Source organism: Boleophthalmus pectinirostris, unplaced genomic scaffold (genome assembly GCF_026225935.1).
Source record: "Boleophthalmus pectinirostris isolate CB_2022bp ecotype Guang Dong unplaced genomic scaffold, ASM2622593v1 HiC_scaffold_22, whole genome shotgun sequence".
NCBI lineage: Eukaryota > Metazoa > Chordata > Actinopteri > Gobiiformes > Gobiidae > Boleophthalmus > Boleophthalmus pectinirostris.
Window position 1 is genome coordinate 8,270,823 of NW_026571190.1, and position 16,795 is coordinate 8,287,617.

The window sequence follows — 16,795 nt, forward strand, 5'->3', positions numbered from 1 at the left end:
CCAGGACTGAACCAGGACAAAACCAGGACTAATCCTGGACTAGGACTTGGAATCTAGGAATGCCCCTGAGAGAACCCCAAGCCCGTAGAGCAGGGGGTCCGCAAAGTGCGATCGGGCGTCAGCTGAGATCAGCCACATGGGTCATGGAGCTCTGTGCTGGTCCTTTCACCCACAGTCACACGACCGTCTACACGGGCGCACCTCTGGGACCGTCCGGATATTTGGAACGTAACGATGGCGTTTCACTGCTGCTGATATTGTGATGATTTTAGCAAATTTGTATGAATGTTTATCCTTTGTGGACCTTTTTGGATGAAGATTTGGTGATGGTGCAGATTTCTGAAGCTGGTGGAAAATACACAAATACGCAAGACATTTCCACAGATATTTTGCCATAGAAAAGCAGTAACATAAGCGACGTTTAGCCTACATCACGGCACTTCCGACCGTTGTAAAAAAGGTGTATGGGAGCTGACGTCGCCGTAAATGTCATCACAACATAAAGTCGGCAAACTCTGCGACGCTGCCTAAACCTTCACGCATCAGTGATTAAGAAAATAAAATTGAAGAACAAACTAAGTCCTTCACAATGACCGTGTGCCGATGACGGTGAAAATGGGGGTTGATCGGCGATATGGCGTCTTGAAAATAAACGATTAAAGATTGCACAAAGAGGGTAAATGTGAAGGGGAAAAGACTACAACATGATTAAAAGCTCTGAATAGTCAATTTTGCGCAATAGGTCTGCTTTAATTCCACCTGGACTTTTCCTTTCGCCTAATTACACCTCCCTAAATCCCATGTTTAGTGAGCTATACTTCAGCTTCAAAATGGGAATTATCAAAACCCAACAAATGTTCCATGAACTCTCTATGCGACGATCCCTCCAGACACCAGCTATACCTGTTCTTATATTCACCAAAGACATCCAGGCGGGATTTGAATGTGATGTTCCCCTGTGCAGAGCTCGTTCACTTATATTGAGACGAGATCAAAACTACAGTGTCAGCAAGAGTCCAGTCTTTTGTCTGTGCTCCAAAGGGTTCAGTCACAGGTTCACTTTGAATAGAGGCATTTTAGTGCGGTGTTTCGGGGGAAAAAGGTTGCATTTGTAAGGGGTTATTAAAAGTTGACAAGTGTGAGGCACCAGCTTCTGTCTAAAAAAGCTCCATTCTGTAACCTGAAGATATAAATGTACACGACCAGTCAAAAGTTTGGACATAGTTTTTCATGTATGGTTATTTATATTATTGATTCTTACTGAAGGTGTCAAAACTGTGAATGACACATATGGAATGTAGTAACCAAAAAATAATCTCAAAATCAGATTTCAGATTTTTAAAAACAGCCACACTTTGCTTTGATCACTGCTCTGCACTTTTGGCATTTCTTGACCCTGACGTGGCATAGCTGTGAAAACCATTTCAGACATCATCATAAAGCTCATTGAGGGAAGGCCAAGGTTTCGCAGCACTGACGACAAAGCAAAGTGTGGATACTAAGAAAATGGGAATATAAAATAATTCCATACATCACTAGTTTGGTCCACTTTGGGTGTGCAAAAACATCAAAATATCATTAAATCGTATGGTTTAATGTGATGATACAGTATCGATATCGTGAGCTGCTGTATCGATATATCGCCAATAAGATTTTAATCAATTATTTTGTTACAGTGCTACAGTTTTGTTGCTTGTTTGGAGGAAGGAAACTTTTTTTATGCAGCACATGTGACATTTTCACAGTTTTGACGATTAAAATTTAGTTTTCATGTGTTTCATATGAACCTTGCACAAGAAGTGGTTTAACAAAGACTTTTAGTATCACAGCCACGATTTTGACATGATTTTTAATTGCACTGTATAGAATCAATTTGAAATATAGCATATCAAATCGAAAGTGCACTGTATCAAGATGTGTATCGAATCGTGACGTATGTATCGAGATATGTATCGTATCTTCGCATATGTATCAAGATATGCATGGTATCGTGGCATATGTATCGAGATATCTATCGTATTGTGGCATATGTATCGAGATATCTATCGTAGCATATGTATCGAGATATGTATTCGAATATGTATCGTAGCATATGTATCGTATCATATGATCATATGTATCGTATAGTATCATATGTATCGAGCATATGTATCGAGATATGTATTGTAGCATATGTATCGAGATATGTATCGTATCGTGGCATATGTATCGAGATATGTATGATATATGTATCGTAGCATATGTATCGAGATATGTATGTATCGGCATATGTATCATATGTATCATATATGAGATATATGTATCGTAGATATGTATCATATGTATCGAGATATGTATCGTATCGTAGTATCATATATGTATCGAGTATATATGTATCGTGCATATGTATCATATGTATCGAGATATGTATTGATATGTATCGTATGTATGTATCGAGATATGTATTGTATTGTGGCCTATGTATCGAAGTGTGTATCGTATCTGCAACTTCTTAATGATACCCAGCTCTACTGTTGATGATGTCCTGACGGCCTCATCAAACCAGGACCTGCAGCCTGTACTAAGACCAGGACTAAACCAGGACTAAACCAGAACTAAACCAGGAGATGAAGATCAGGTCTTCCAAATCTGAGGTCACTGTCAAATGTGGCTTCTCTAGGTGGTGGAGAGTCTCTGCCTTAAGTGGAGGAGTTCAAGTATCTCGGGGTCTTGTTCACAGTGAGGGGAGCATGGAGCATGAGGTTGACATGATTCTGGGTATGTCCCACTAGGAGAAGGCCCCAGGGAAGACCAAAAACCCACTTGAGGGGACTATATCTCTCGACTGGCCTGGGAATACCTCAGGATCCCCTGGAAGAGCTGGAGAAAGTGTCTAGAGTAAGGAAAGTCTGGGCCTCTCTGCTCAGACTGCAACCCCCGAGAAAGTGGAGGAAAATGGAGGAATGGATGAATGAATGAAGGTGTGTCCAAGCTTTTATCTGGTAGTGTACACAAACGTAAACATGTAAGCTGCCTTGAGTCGCGATACTATCTGAGCTGTTTGAGAGTTTACGTACCTCTCCAACCATGCCGTTCCACACGTTGTTGATCTTCTTGCCGTGCTTGCCGTTGGTCACCAGGTACAGGTCGTAGGTGAATTTGACGTTTCTGGCGATCTTCTTGAGGATGTCTATGCAGAAGCCCTTACAGCACTGCTTTATGTAGGCCCCTCCAGACGTACTGTTACTGCAAACACAAAGTACAACGGCCGTTAGAGGTGAGGAGGCGGACGAAGTATCACATATCACACATAAAAATGAGGAACAGTGAATTTGGATAGACACCACCATATTCTGGGTTCACAAGAGTCAACTTTGCGTGAGATTGGACCTCTAACTTGCATGGACATCGCGCGCTGTTAACAATTCAAATGACCAAACGCTAACCTTTCCGCATTATAAACCACACAAACTCATATTTTCAGACAGTTTTCCCCGGAGCTAAAGCCTCAAATAAGTCCTAATCCGTGAAACTCTTTTTCAAACACGGCTACCCCCAGAGTTAGCTCCTGTAGCTTCTTTGATGGCGACCACATAGGATCAGAGCGCTGACTCTGCGACCTTTTCACTTGATATTTGGGCCAAAAAGTTCAGGCCGGACAGAGGAATTGAACCATCAAACGGACTGAGGCTGGCTGTCACAACAAAGGGAGTCAGAGCCAAACAAGCTGGGGACTTTGAGAGAGAGACGGTGTGTGTGGGGGTGAGCTGACTGGACAAATATCGGACGGAATATTCAGGTTTGTATTTTAAAAGTTCTACATTACACAAAACGGACTCTTGTGAGCTTTAAGTCATGTTAAAATGTTGTTACCTCTTCACAAACAGACCTGGAGTTGTGTTTTGTTTCAATCATGCATGTTTTAGTGATCCTGGATTATTAATCTGTCTACATCTTCAAAGCTCAAAATGTCATGTAGTGGTAGTTTTCAAGTTAACAGCTCCTTTTACGTTTCGTTCAGTAGGGATTGGCCATTCCAGGACTGAAATGATCCAAATGATTCTAGAGAAGGTGTATGGGGTTTAAAAACACAGTGGAGCACTTCTTGTGTTACTTCATATGTGTTTTCTGTCTGGGAGAAGAACTCTAAATATGCCTAAATACGCAAGGTTTGAGTGTTGCCTCAAAAAACATGTAAAGTGGGCAGAGTACTTTTAAAAGCTTCAGTTTCAGTGTTGGGAGTAACATGTTATAAAAGTAACAAATTACTGTAATGCGTTGCTTTTTGCTGTAACGCAGAAATATAAGGCATTACAGGGAAAAAATGTTTTAATATTTTACTCGGTACAAATGTCAGTAAAGCGCGTTACAATGCTTTTTTAACCTGGATTGAAGTGGTGTTTTTATTTTATTTTTTTTAATGCAAATTTGCTAAAATCACGGCGATATCAGCAGCGGAGAAACACTGGAAACACAGGCAAAAGGACCAGCGCAGAACTCCATGCTCCACAGCACTAATGCAGCTGACGCATGATCACGCCTTGCAGACACTCTGTCTGGAAGGTACTTCCAAGTTCTAGTCCAAGATTAGTCCTGGTTTAGTCCTGGTTTAGACCTGGTTTAGTTTTGGTTTACACCTGGTTTAGTTTTGGTTTACACCTGGTTTAGTCCTGGGTCAGTTTTCATTTAGTCCTGGTTTAGACCTAGTTTAGACCTGGTTTAGTCCTGGTTTAGACCTGGTTTAGTTTTGGTTTACACCTGGTTTAGTCCTGGGTCAGTTTTCGTTTAGTCCTGGTTTAGACCTAGTTTAGACCTGGTTTAGTCCTGGTTTAGACCTGGTTTAGTTTTGGTTTACACCTGGTTTAGTCCTGGGTCAGTTCTCGTTTAGTCCTGGTTTAGACCTAGTTTAGTCCTGGTTTAGTCCTGGTTTAAACCTAGGTTAGTCCTGGTTTCGTCCTCAGTTCAGTCCTAGTTTAGACCTGGTTTAGACCTGGGTCAGTTCTGGTTTAGTACTAGTTTAGTCATGATTTAGACCTGGTTTAGAACTAGGTTAGTCCTGGTTTAGTCCTGGTTCAGTCCATATACGGTGCAAAAGTTCAGCATCTTCGAAGTTATTTCGGTGAGAGTAACTTAAAAGTGCTGCAGTCATGTAATGCCTTCCATTTTAAATACAGTAATATTGTAATGTAACTAATTACTTTGAAATGACCGTAACAAATCATAAATAACACATTACAGTTTTAAAGTCACTTGTCCAACAGTGTTCAGTTTACACCAGATTGTAATATGTAAGTGGATTCTCACGTTTTAACACCAAACTTTTTACATTGCTTTTGTATTCATTGTTTATTGTGTGAATTATATTTTAAACCACAATACAAAGGTTGACAACAAGACAGACGATGTTTTGCAGCGATAATAACCCGTCTCTGCAATGCTCGCCTTAATTAAACCACTGACCATTTCACTTTGGTTATCTGCACACGTCTTTTCCTTCAGAAGTTGTTCTTGTAAAGTTGCTGTCTAATGTCGTAGAGGGTTTTATATTTATCCTCCACGGCTGTAAACTTTCCATATTCCATCACGGGTCATTCCCCGAGCTCCTGGATGCAACGCACGCTGTTTACGCAACTGCAGTGGTTTTAGAGAACAGATTTTCAAAGGGCATCGGAAGTGGCACCACATACTCGTTTCCTGTCTTGCTGCTGATAAAAAGCCCGGAGACGATTGATGCTGCAAAATTAGAACTTCAACATTAATTTGAGCAGCGTGTAGCGTCATGACGGTCGTTGGACGGGTGTTTGTCCGGCTGGTTAAAATGGAAAGTGAAACCTGCTCGTGTGCAGTGCAGCTGTGCTTATGCTGTTACACTTTGGTGTAAATTGGGGGTCAAACATGTGAATGAAACAAAACATGACCAGTGTTGGGAAGGTTACTATTAAAATGTATTCCCCTACAGATTATAGATTACATACCCCAAAATGTAGTTTGTAATGTAATCCATTAAATAATTTAAGGTGAGTAATGTAATCTGAATACTCTGGATTATTTGATATTGTCATGCTTTTGAAAACTATCTGAATGTAGCAACCACATCCTGAAAATTCTTGTTTGTTCTCTTCAAATTGTCTGTTGAGCCCAAGTCTCCATGAACAGACTTTTGTTTTACTGTAGAGAAGCAAAGACTAGGAAATCTTAACAAAAGATGTTTTGTCTGATAAAAGACAATAAAAAGTCTAGTCTTAACTTAACTATATGAGATCACTGCTGCCTTAAAGTATGTCCACCCTACTGTTAGTGTCATATTGTTTAGTCCTGGTTTAGTCCTGGTTTAGTCCTAGTTTAGTCCTGGTTTAATCATAGTTTAGTCCTGGTTTAGTCCTGGTTTAGCCCAAAATGTAAAAACAGGAAAATACTGCCATGTAATCAATTTATTTTAACAAAGTAACTGTAATCAAATTACCACTCATTGAAACAGTAACTGTAACCAAATACAGTTACTCATAAATTGTACTCTGATTACATAACTCCGGCACATGTAATCCGTTACTCCCCAACACCGAACATAACTCTGGGCATGTTTGTGATGAGGAAACTTTGGAACATAGATCAGAAAATAGCCTCATATTAGTTTGATATTATTCTAAATGGACTTGTTATCAGTGTATCTCAGCAACCAAAGACCCAGTCCACAGTGAGACTGTTGAAGGAAACAGACATCTTCAATAGAACGTGAACTGGTGTCGATGGAGCCGGAAGCGTGGCCATGCTCACTTCCTGTTTGGAATGTGGCGTTTAGCATGTGGGAGCTATTTATATGTCCAGTCTCTGGGTATAACGTGGTAGAAAGCTCCACAAATAATACTCGTCTTGAAGTACTTTTACTACGAGTGCGCAGTTATAGTACATCCACATGTAGAGTACAGCCTGTGTCATGGTTCTGCTGCTCGACCTGCTGTGACCCCACCTGACCTAGATCTGCCCTCTCTCTCTCTCTCTCTCTCTCTCTCTCTCTCTCTCTCTCTCTCTCTCTCTCTCTCTCTCTCTTCTTTCTCTCTCTCTCTCTCTCTCTCTCTCTCTCTCTCTCTCTCTCTCTCTCTCTCTCTCTCTCTCTCTCTCTCTCTCTCTCTCTCTCTCTCTCTCTCTCTTCTCTCTCTCTCTCTCTCTCTCTCTCTTCTTTCTCTCTCTCTCTCTCTCTCTCTCTCTCTCTCTCTCTCTCTCTCCTCTCTCTCTCTCTCTCTCTCTCTCTCTCTCTCTCTCTCTCTCTCTCTTTCCCTCTCTTTCTCTCTCTCTCTTTCTCTTCTCTCTCTCTCTCTCTCTCTCCCTCTCTTTCTCTCTCTCTCTCCCTCTCTCCCACTTCTCTCTCTCTCTTTACCCCTCGTCTCTCTCTACCCTCTCTCCATCTCTTTTCTTACCCTCTCTCTTTCTTCCCCCATTTCTTGCTACCCCCTCTTCTCTTCTCTTCTCTTGCCTGCTCTCTCTCTCCCCCTGTCTCCCTCTCTTTTCTTATCTCTCTCTTTTCCTACCCCCTTCTCTCTTTCCTTTACCCCTCTCTCCCTCTATACTTACTCTCTCTCTGTCTCTCTCTCTCTACATCACTTCTCTTCTCTTCTCTTTTCTTACAATCTTCTCTCTCTCTAGTCTACATCTATCTATCTCTACCCCTCTCTCCCTCTCTTTTCTCACTCTCTCTTTCCCTCGCTCTCCCCTCTTTCTCTCTCTACCCCGTCTTTCTCTCCCTCTCTTCTTACCCTCTCTCTCCCCCTCCCTGTCTCTCTTTCTCTCTACCTGCCATATCTCTCTCCCTGTCTTTCCCACTTTCTCCCTCTTTCTCTCTACCTGCCGTGCCTCTCTCTCCTCTCTTCTCTTTCTCTCTCTCTCCTCATCCCTCTCTCTGAGCACTCGTCTTTGTTTGCGTCCCGCTTGCCCATCCATCCGTGCGCACATGCAAACTCGTCCGGCTAATTCCGCTGGCCGTGAGTGCGCACTTAAAGCAGATGTATATGATCCGGGACCTAAGGGAGCGCACGGAGAGAGCGGTCCCACACTGCGGACGTGTGTGTGTGTGTGTGTGTGTGCACGTTCACACTGCGCACACGGGGGATCAGCTGCTGTATGTACAATGGGACACACGACACCTGGGGCAGTGCACATGGACGCTACACAAAGCCACTTGGGTCACTAGATATGATATGTTTGATTTTATTTCACAGTTTATGACGGTTTTAATGTTTGTTGGCTTTCGTTTTGTTTTGTTTTGTACATAAAACATTGGTATTGGTCACCAGAGACTAAAATGTTGCGATGAGGTAACAACATTACCTCAGAAAATAGCGTAATATGAGCCTTTCAATTTGTTATTTCTGTAAAACTACAAATACCAGGGCAAAAAAAATAAAAAGTAAAAGTATCACACTTAAAAAAGCATTAAAGTACATATATAAAAATGCACTTAAAGAGGAAAAAGTAAAAGCATTTTCCGCTGATCTAATAAAACTTGAAATGCAGTGAATTTGATTTGAACATTAGTGCTGAATTTAGTTTGACAGAAACAAAATCTGACTTTTTTTCAGCTGTTTTCATTTGTATATTTCTGTAATGTTCAAAATAAACCCTCAAACTATAATACAAAATACTTTTACTTTTACTAGTCCAGTTAAAAAATGGAGTGAATTAGAAAGTAGATGCTCTCAAATGTAGTCAAGTAAAAAAAATGCTATTTAAATACTATTTTTACTTTGTTACTCTCCACCACTGTTTTTTATTCTAAATTAACTTGTTAATCAATGAAAAAAAAAAAAAAAGTAGCTGAAATATGTCACAACATTGACTAAACCAGGACTAAACCAGAACTGAATCAAGACTAAACCAATACTAAACCAGGACTAAACAAGGACTAAACTGGGACTAAACCAGGACTAAACCAGGTCTGAATCAAGACTAAACCAATACTAAACCAGGACTAAAATAGGACTAAACTGGGACTAAACAAGACTAAACCGGACTTAAAACCAGGTCTAAACAAGAACTAAACTGGGACTAAACCAGGACTAAACCAGGTCTGAATCAAGACTAAACCAATACTAAACCAGGTCTAAACAAGGACTAAACTGGGACTAAACAAGGACTAAACCGGGACTAAACCAGGACTAAACCAGGACTGAATCAAGACTTAACCAGGACCAAACCAGGTCTAAATCAGGACTGAATCTGGTCTAAACCAGGACTGAACCAGGACTGAACCAGGACTGAATCAGGACTAAACCAGGACTAAACCAGACTGAACTGGACTAAACCAGGACTAAACCAGGACTGAATCAGGACTAAACCAGGACTAAACCACGAAAGAATCAAGACTAAACCAGGACTAAACCAGGACTGAACCAGGACTAATCTTGGACTTGACAGAGACTTGACATTAAAATAGTTCAAAAGTCAAACTCCGCTTATGCTTTAATGTCCAAAACACATGTATTCTCAGTGTGCCACCTCTCACCTCTCCACAGATCTGACCTGTAATCTGACGTGGCATGCTTGTCTCCATAGCTACAGTGAAGTTAATGCTTTTCTAGAGAACATTTTAAGCAAAGCAATGACGTTTCCATAGAGATAAAGCAAGAAACGGACTCTCCACTGAAAAAGTTACACAGTGCACCTTTAAATTTGTAGTGTTATTTGAATTCTGCAAACTTTCTACAGAACCTCCAAATGCCAAAAACTTCATCAATCTATACTGTGGTTGCATAATTAATCTCAAGTCAAATTGGTGCAAGCATCAAATAGCAAAAAACTTCAAAATGTGTATGATTTTGGGAGAATAAAACTTTTTATACCTCGACAAACTTGTGCAAAGAACTTCTATATTCGTTTAGTAATTTATATTTCAGCTTTTTGCTCCTGGACAAAATCTAAATACTTAAAATGCCAAATGTGAACTGATTCATAAAATTTGCAAAATGGCACATCTCAAAACTTTATAAAATGAGAAAATTTCAAATACTGTACATTCTTTTCCAAACTCGTGCAGCCCTCATTCGGGGAGTATGTTAAAACTTTTTATCAAATCCAGTTATGTTTAAAAGGTCACGTTTTACACTAAATGGACTCTTCTGAACTTTTAGTCATGTTAGAATGTTTTTACTGTGACAAAAACAGACCTGGTTGTTTTGTTTCATTCACACATGTTTAAGTAACTCTTTATTATTCATCTGTTTACATCTCCACAGCGCAAAATGCTCCTGGTTTAGACCTGGTTTAGACCTGGTTTAGACCTGGTTTAGTCCTGGTTTAGACCTGGTTTAGACCTGGTTTAGTCCTGGTTTAGTCCTGGTTTAGACCTGGTTTAGTCCTGGTTTAGTCCTGGTTTAGACCTGGTTTTAGTCCTGGTTTAGACCTGGTAGTCTTGGTAGTCCTAGTTTAGTCCTGGTTTAGACCTGGTTTAGTCCTGGTTTTAGTCTGGTTTAGACCTGGTTCAGTCCTGGTTTAGTCTTGGTTTAGTCCTAGTTTAGACCTGGTTTAGACCTGGTTCAGTCCTGGTTTAGTCCTGGTTTAGTCCTGGTTTAGACCTAATTTAGACGTGGTTTAGTCCTGGTTTAATCATGGTTTATTCGCGGTTTAGACTTGGTTTAGACCTGGTTTTGTTTAGTCCTGGTTTAGTCCTGGTTTAGACCTGGTTCAGTCCTGGTTTAGTCTTGGTTTAGTCCTAGTTTAGACCTGGTTTAGACCTGGTTCAGTCCTGGTTTAGTCCTGGTTAATCCTGGTTTAGACCTGGTTCAGTCCTGGTTTAGTCCTGGTTTAGTCCTGGTTTAGACCTGGTTCAGTCCTGGTTTAGTCTTGGTTTAGTCCTAGTTTAGACCTGGTTTAGACCTGGTTCAGTCCTGGTTTAGTCCTGGTTTTAGTCCTGGTTCAGTCCTGGTTTGGTCCTGGTTTAGTCCTGGTTTAGACCTAATTTAGACCTGGTTTAGACCTGTTTAGTCCTGGTTTAGTCCTGGTTTAATCATGGTTTAGTCGCGGTTTAGTCCTGGTTTAATCGTGGTTTAGTCGAGGTTTAGTCCTGTTTAGACCTGGTTTAGTCCTGGTTTAGACCTGGTTTAGTCCTGGTTTAGTCCTGGTTTAGACCTGGTTTAGTCCTGGTTTAGACCTGGTTTAGACCTGGTTGAGACCTGGTGTAGACCTGGTTTAGACTTGGTTTAGACCTGGTTTTGTTTAGTCCTGGTTTAATCCTGTGTTCTACTCATGTTCTGTCTTTCCCTTCTCTAAGGGGACACTCGCATTCACCCAGTGTGAAAACCCCTGCTCTGTTCCACCTTGTGATGTCACGAAGTGGTAGTTTTCAAATGAACAGCTCCTTTTAACTTAAGTTTAGTTCAGTCTGAAATTATTATGTAATTATGATTCAAGTGAAAGTGCATGGAGTTTAAAAACACAACAGAGCACTTCCTGTTTTACCACATGACATCACAAGGTGGAACAGTGTTTTTAGCTTGAGTGAAGAACACAGCCTAAATCTGCAGAGTTTGTGTGTTAAACATGTGTGAATGAAACAAAACACAACTCCAGGTCTGTTTGTGATGAGGAAAGAACATTAGAACAAATCAGAAAATTGCCTAATATGGCCCTTTAATGCACATTTTTAGTGTTTGATAATGATGCAGATTTAATGAAATAGATTAAAAAAGAAAACAAAATAAAACAAAACAAAACAATGCATTACACTTATCCAGGCAACATGGTGTATTGACTTTCCTGACAAATAAAATTCCATACAAAACTCCCAAATTGCTACGGAATTTTAAATGGGTTGAACTTCAGATTTTGATTTGACTTCGTTTTGACATGTTTTGAATTATTTATAACGCCTTATTATTATTTCAAGGTTCCATTGTTGAGCTTAGTTGGATAAATATTTCTACTATAAAATACTGCAACTGTACTGTCAAAAAAAAACTAAGGCTGTTTTCTCATATTTTTCCATCCAGTTTTTGGTTTGGTTGCATGTAAACACAGCCAGTGATCATTATCAAAATGATTATGACACAAATCTGGACTCTTTAACTCTTTAGCTTTAAGCTGTTTTAGAATATTGTTACCTCCTCAAAAATCTACCCGGAGTTGTATGATATGATTCACACCTTTGAATAATTCTTTATTATAAGTCTGTCTACATCAGGGGCGAGCAATTATTTTTTCCAATGGACCACATGAGAAATAGAAAATATTGTGAAGGGCCAAAATGCTTAACTCAGTTCTGCACAATATGAAAAGTATTTCTTTATAAAAAGCCATTAACAGCATTGTTTTGACTGGTAAGAGTTTAGGTTAGGACATCACCAGGTGGAACAGAGAGTTTTCAGTTTGAGAGAAGAACATAAAGCCTAAATATGCAGGATTTGTCAGCTGTTTGCAATCTGTGTATCATTCGTTTTTCAATATAAAACCAAAAATAAGAAAACAAAAAACAATTGTTTTCTTCATTAATTGTCTCCAAAACCAAAATGAAAAAACGGATAACGATTCATTTTTTCAGTTTTTGATGTTGTGTTTAAATGAATAATGGAAAAAAACAGATAACGGCCATTTCCCGTTTACGTGACTTCTGTGACTGCGACGCCGAACTGAACCAGGACTGATCCAGGTCTGGGACCAGACCGGAACCAGACCGAGACCAGAGCAGGACCAGAGCGGAAAACGAGCTTTGACTCTGAGCCTTCGCAGGGTCCGAGCATCAGCTTCCCTGTCCCAGTTCCCTAGACCTGGTTTAGACCTGGTTTAGACCTGGTTTAGACCTGGTTTAGACCTGGTTTAGTCTGGGTTTAGTCTGGGTTTAGTTCCTGGTTTAGTCCTGGTTTAGATCTAGTTTAGACCAGGTTTTAGACCTGTTTTAGTGTCTTGCAATGAGTGGAATTACAGAGAAAAAAAAGAAGAAGAAAAAAAAAAAAAAGGGGATATAGCCCCAAATGTGAAAACAGGAAAATACCGCCATGTAATCCATTTATTTCAACAAAGTTTCTGATTTTGTGTTTAAATGAATAATGGAAAAAAATGGATAAAGGCCATTTCTTGCTTAAGTGACTTACGTGACTGCGATGCCGAACTGAACCAGGACTGATCCAGGTCCGGGACCAGACCGGAATCAGACCGAGACCAGAGCAGGACCAGAGCGGACTCCGAGCTTTGACTCTGAGCCTCCGCAGGGTCCAAGCCTCAGCTTCCTGGTCCCAGCCTGGTCCCAGTCTGGTCTCGGTCTCAGTCCCACTCTGGTCCCGGTCTGGTCTCGGGCTGGTCTCGGGCTCAGTCCTGCTCTGGTCCCGGTCTCAGTCCCACTCTGGTCCCGGTCTGGTCTCGGGCTGGTCTCGGGCTCAGTCCTGCTCTGGTCCCGGTCTGGTCTCGGGCTGGTCCCGGTCTCAGTCCAGGTCTCAGTCCCGGTCTCAGTCCCCGTCTGGTCCTGGTCTGGTCCTGGACCTGGATCAGTCCTGTTTTAGTCCTGTTTTACTCCTGTTTTAGTCCTGGTTCAGTCCGTATGCGGTGCAAAAGTTCGGCATCGCAGTTTAAGTCACGTAAACGGGAAACGGCCGTTATCTGTTTTTTTCCATTCTTCATTTAAACACAAAATCGAAAACTGAAAAAAACGAATCACTATCTGTTGTTTTTTTGTTTTCTTATTTTTGGTTTTATGACATGGATCAGAAAATAGCCTAATACATAATGCAGACATCTTAATAGGAATGACCTTTAACCAAACGTGATCATTCATTTTGACTTCTCCGCTTTTATTAAATGCATGTGACTCTCCTGATCCGGTAGCGTATCTGATATTTAGCGGCGTAATCCAATGCGACTGTTTCATATCATGTCAGGATGCGCGGCGGACTCCATCTTGTTTTTTCTTTCACATTGAGTTTGTTATCAGGAGCCGGCGATCGCAGATAAGCCCCAATCCTTGGCGTTTTCTCCAGATGAACGCCGATAATGTCACGCTAAAAATAAGAAATCTATGCTAACGCGTTGAGGAGAAGACAACAAGTTCTGAATGTCAATGAGGAGAAGTGACTAAAAGTGATTGTGAAGGAGACGAGCGGAGGAGAGGAGAGGTCGCAGCCAGGTTACGCCGAAAACTGAAACTTCAAACTCCATTTTGATATTAAGGAATAGACGGGATGCTCAATACTGATTCTGATGCCGGGACGACAACAGAAAACACACTTTATTAGACAATAGGATGTGATTTTCAACATTAAAGGTGTATTATGTAACTTTTTTGCTTGTTTCTATGGAGATGTCATTGCTTTGCCTGGAATGTTCCACAGTATGACATTAAACAGCTCTACCTTACATTTATTCAATTACAGGTGCTCAAAAACACCTAGACAAACAGGCATTCTGATTGTGAGCGGATCGCCTCTCCACAGACCTGACCTGTAACTTGGTCTGGTTTGGTCTCCATGAAGACAGAAGAAGGGTTTAATGTCATACTGTGAACCATTCCAGACTAGGGATGGGCATTTGATTCAATTTTCTCAAAGGGCCCATCTCATGCAAAATCAACTTTTCAGAGCTTTCTACCTTCTAAGAGTGATGTGTGGGCCTTGTATATGTCGCCGAAGTGGTTTTTAGATTGACTCTGAGTTTTTTTTAACAAATTCGCACCGTATTTCTGCCACCCTCCCACGTGACAGTGAACTAAAGCTGCTACAACAATGACGCGGCAGCTACACCTATGACGCGTTTGATGCAGCAGAAGGCGCTTTGAACCCGCCCCACCTCCACCCCACATCGGCTGACAATTCCCACATGAACACCTAAACAAAAGCATGAGCTCATTCGTTCTCCACTGCAGTGCACACGATATAATAAGTTTATCTACTAGTGTTTATTAATACTTTACCAATCAGTAATGTTCAGCTGATGTCGACGCGGTGCTTGCGCTTCATGCACCTCAAAGTCCTCGTCTGATTCCAGGTCCAACACATGCGGCTGAACGCGCTGTATCTCCATGATGAATAAAAGTTTATTCCTACCACTATCAGGGTGCACGTCTGTCTCCCCCTCCCTCCCTGAGATGGGCGGAGGAAGGGCGGCTCACTCAGAGCCTACGTCACGTTTGGAGGGCGGAGCCTGTGCTTTCTCAGGACGGGCGGGGGGATGAGCAATAGTCGGTCTTTCATAGTTCCTGGTCTGTGATGCCTCCAAGAAATCAGTAAGATTTTATAATTATTGTGTAATGGATGTTCCAAAACCCAAATTGTGCTTGTTTATGTGCAGAAGATACAATGTGAAAAGAGTTATTTTGCATGAGATGGGCCCTTTAAACAATTGTCAGAAGAAATTGTCTTTTTTTTTTATATTAAATTGATCATCATCATTATTACTATTACTAGTCTGCATAAATAAACTCAAATTTACAACATATAAACCATAACCACTCTAGAGCTACATCAGCCTGTTTGACATTATAATGTGTTTAATGCAGCTTTGACACTTGTTTACGTTTTACAGAAATTAAACTTAAAAATCACATGACTCATTTGCATAAAATATAAGCACTGCTCTTTCCTTGTGCACTGATGCGGTTCAGCTTCTGATGGACTAAAGGACACAACTCAGTGGAATATGAGTGTTGTTTCTGTGACAGAGGGGTGTTGATGATGATGATGGTGAGTGTGCTCTGTGTGTCGTGTTGGAGATGGTTCATGTTTTCAGAGATCAGACGTGTGCAGGTTTAGTGCAGCTCTTTATTTAACATCATTTCACTCACTTTATTTATGTTGGTCATTTTATTTATTTTGGCTTCTGTTGTGATGAAAAGACTGAAAAGTGTTTGTCTTTTGGACACATGTGACTCAACTTTATGTGGCAGTAACTGGGATACTGCGTTTACATGCACCATGATGAAACCGGGATACTCCAAAAAGCCAATCATACCCGGGACACTGATGTCCTGTAAACACACTCACAGACTGGTACAGTGTCTCCAAGGAGCCAGAGTCCAAACGTGGAACTGTGAGGCACAACTCCAGTGTTTGTGTCAGACGCAGCCTCGTCTCCTTACGCTACACACAGCAACCTACATTCAGATTGTCGATTAAAAATGAACGACGAAATGCTTAACGATCAATTATTGATTAATCAACTAAAATCCGTGTATCATTCGTTCATTCATTTTTCAATATAAAACCAAAAATAAGAAAACGAAAAAACAACAGTTTTCTTCGTTATTTGTCTCCAAAACCAAAATGAAAAAACGGATAACGATTCGTTTTTTCAGTTTTCAATTTTGTGTTTAAATGAAGAATGGAAAAAAACAGATAACGGCCATTTCCTGTTTACGTGACTTCTGTGACTGCGATGCCGAACTTTTGTACCGCGTACGGACTGAACCAGGACTGATCCAGGTCCGAGACCAGAGCGGGACTGAGACCGGGACCAGACCGGGACCAGACCGGGACCAGAGCGGGACTGAGACCATGACCAGACCGGGACCAGACCGGGACCAGAGCGGGACTGAGACCGGGACCAGACTGGGACCAGGGCGGACTCCGAGCTTTGACTCCGAGCCTCAGCTTCGAGCTCCGGCCCTGCCGTGGGCTCTGAGCCTCCAGTCTGGTCCCGGTCTAGTCCTGGTCTTGTCTCGGTCTCGGTCTCAGGCTCGCTCTGGTCCCGCTCTGGTCCCAGTCTCACCGCATACGGACTGAATCAGGACGGATCCAGGTCCGAGACCAGACCGAGACCAGAGCAGGACTGAGACCGGGACAGAGCTGCTCTGGTCCTCCGCGCTCAAGAACCGCAGCTGGTTCCGAGGTGGTGCAATGCATCCGAC

At 41.5% G+C, this 16,795-nt stretch overlaps 1 protein-coding gene across 1 annotated transcript in view; it reads right to left on the reverse strand.

Moving 5' to 3' along the window:
• LOC110158275 (glutamate receptor ionotropic, NMDA 2A-like) overlaps nt 1-16,795 on the reverse strand; it is a 457,669-nt gene that overhangs the window by 145,683 nt on the left and 295,191 nt on the right. The window contains 1 exon segment of the mRNA XM_055158022.1: nt 3,057-3,225. Coding sequence (XP_055013997.1) covers nt 3,057-3,225 — 169 coding nt within the window.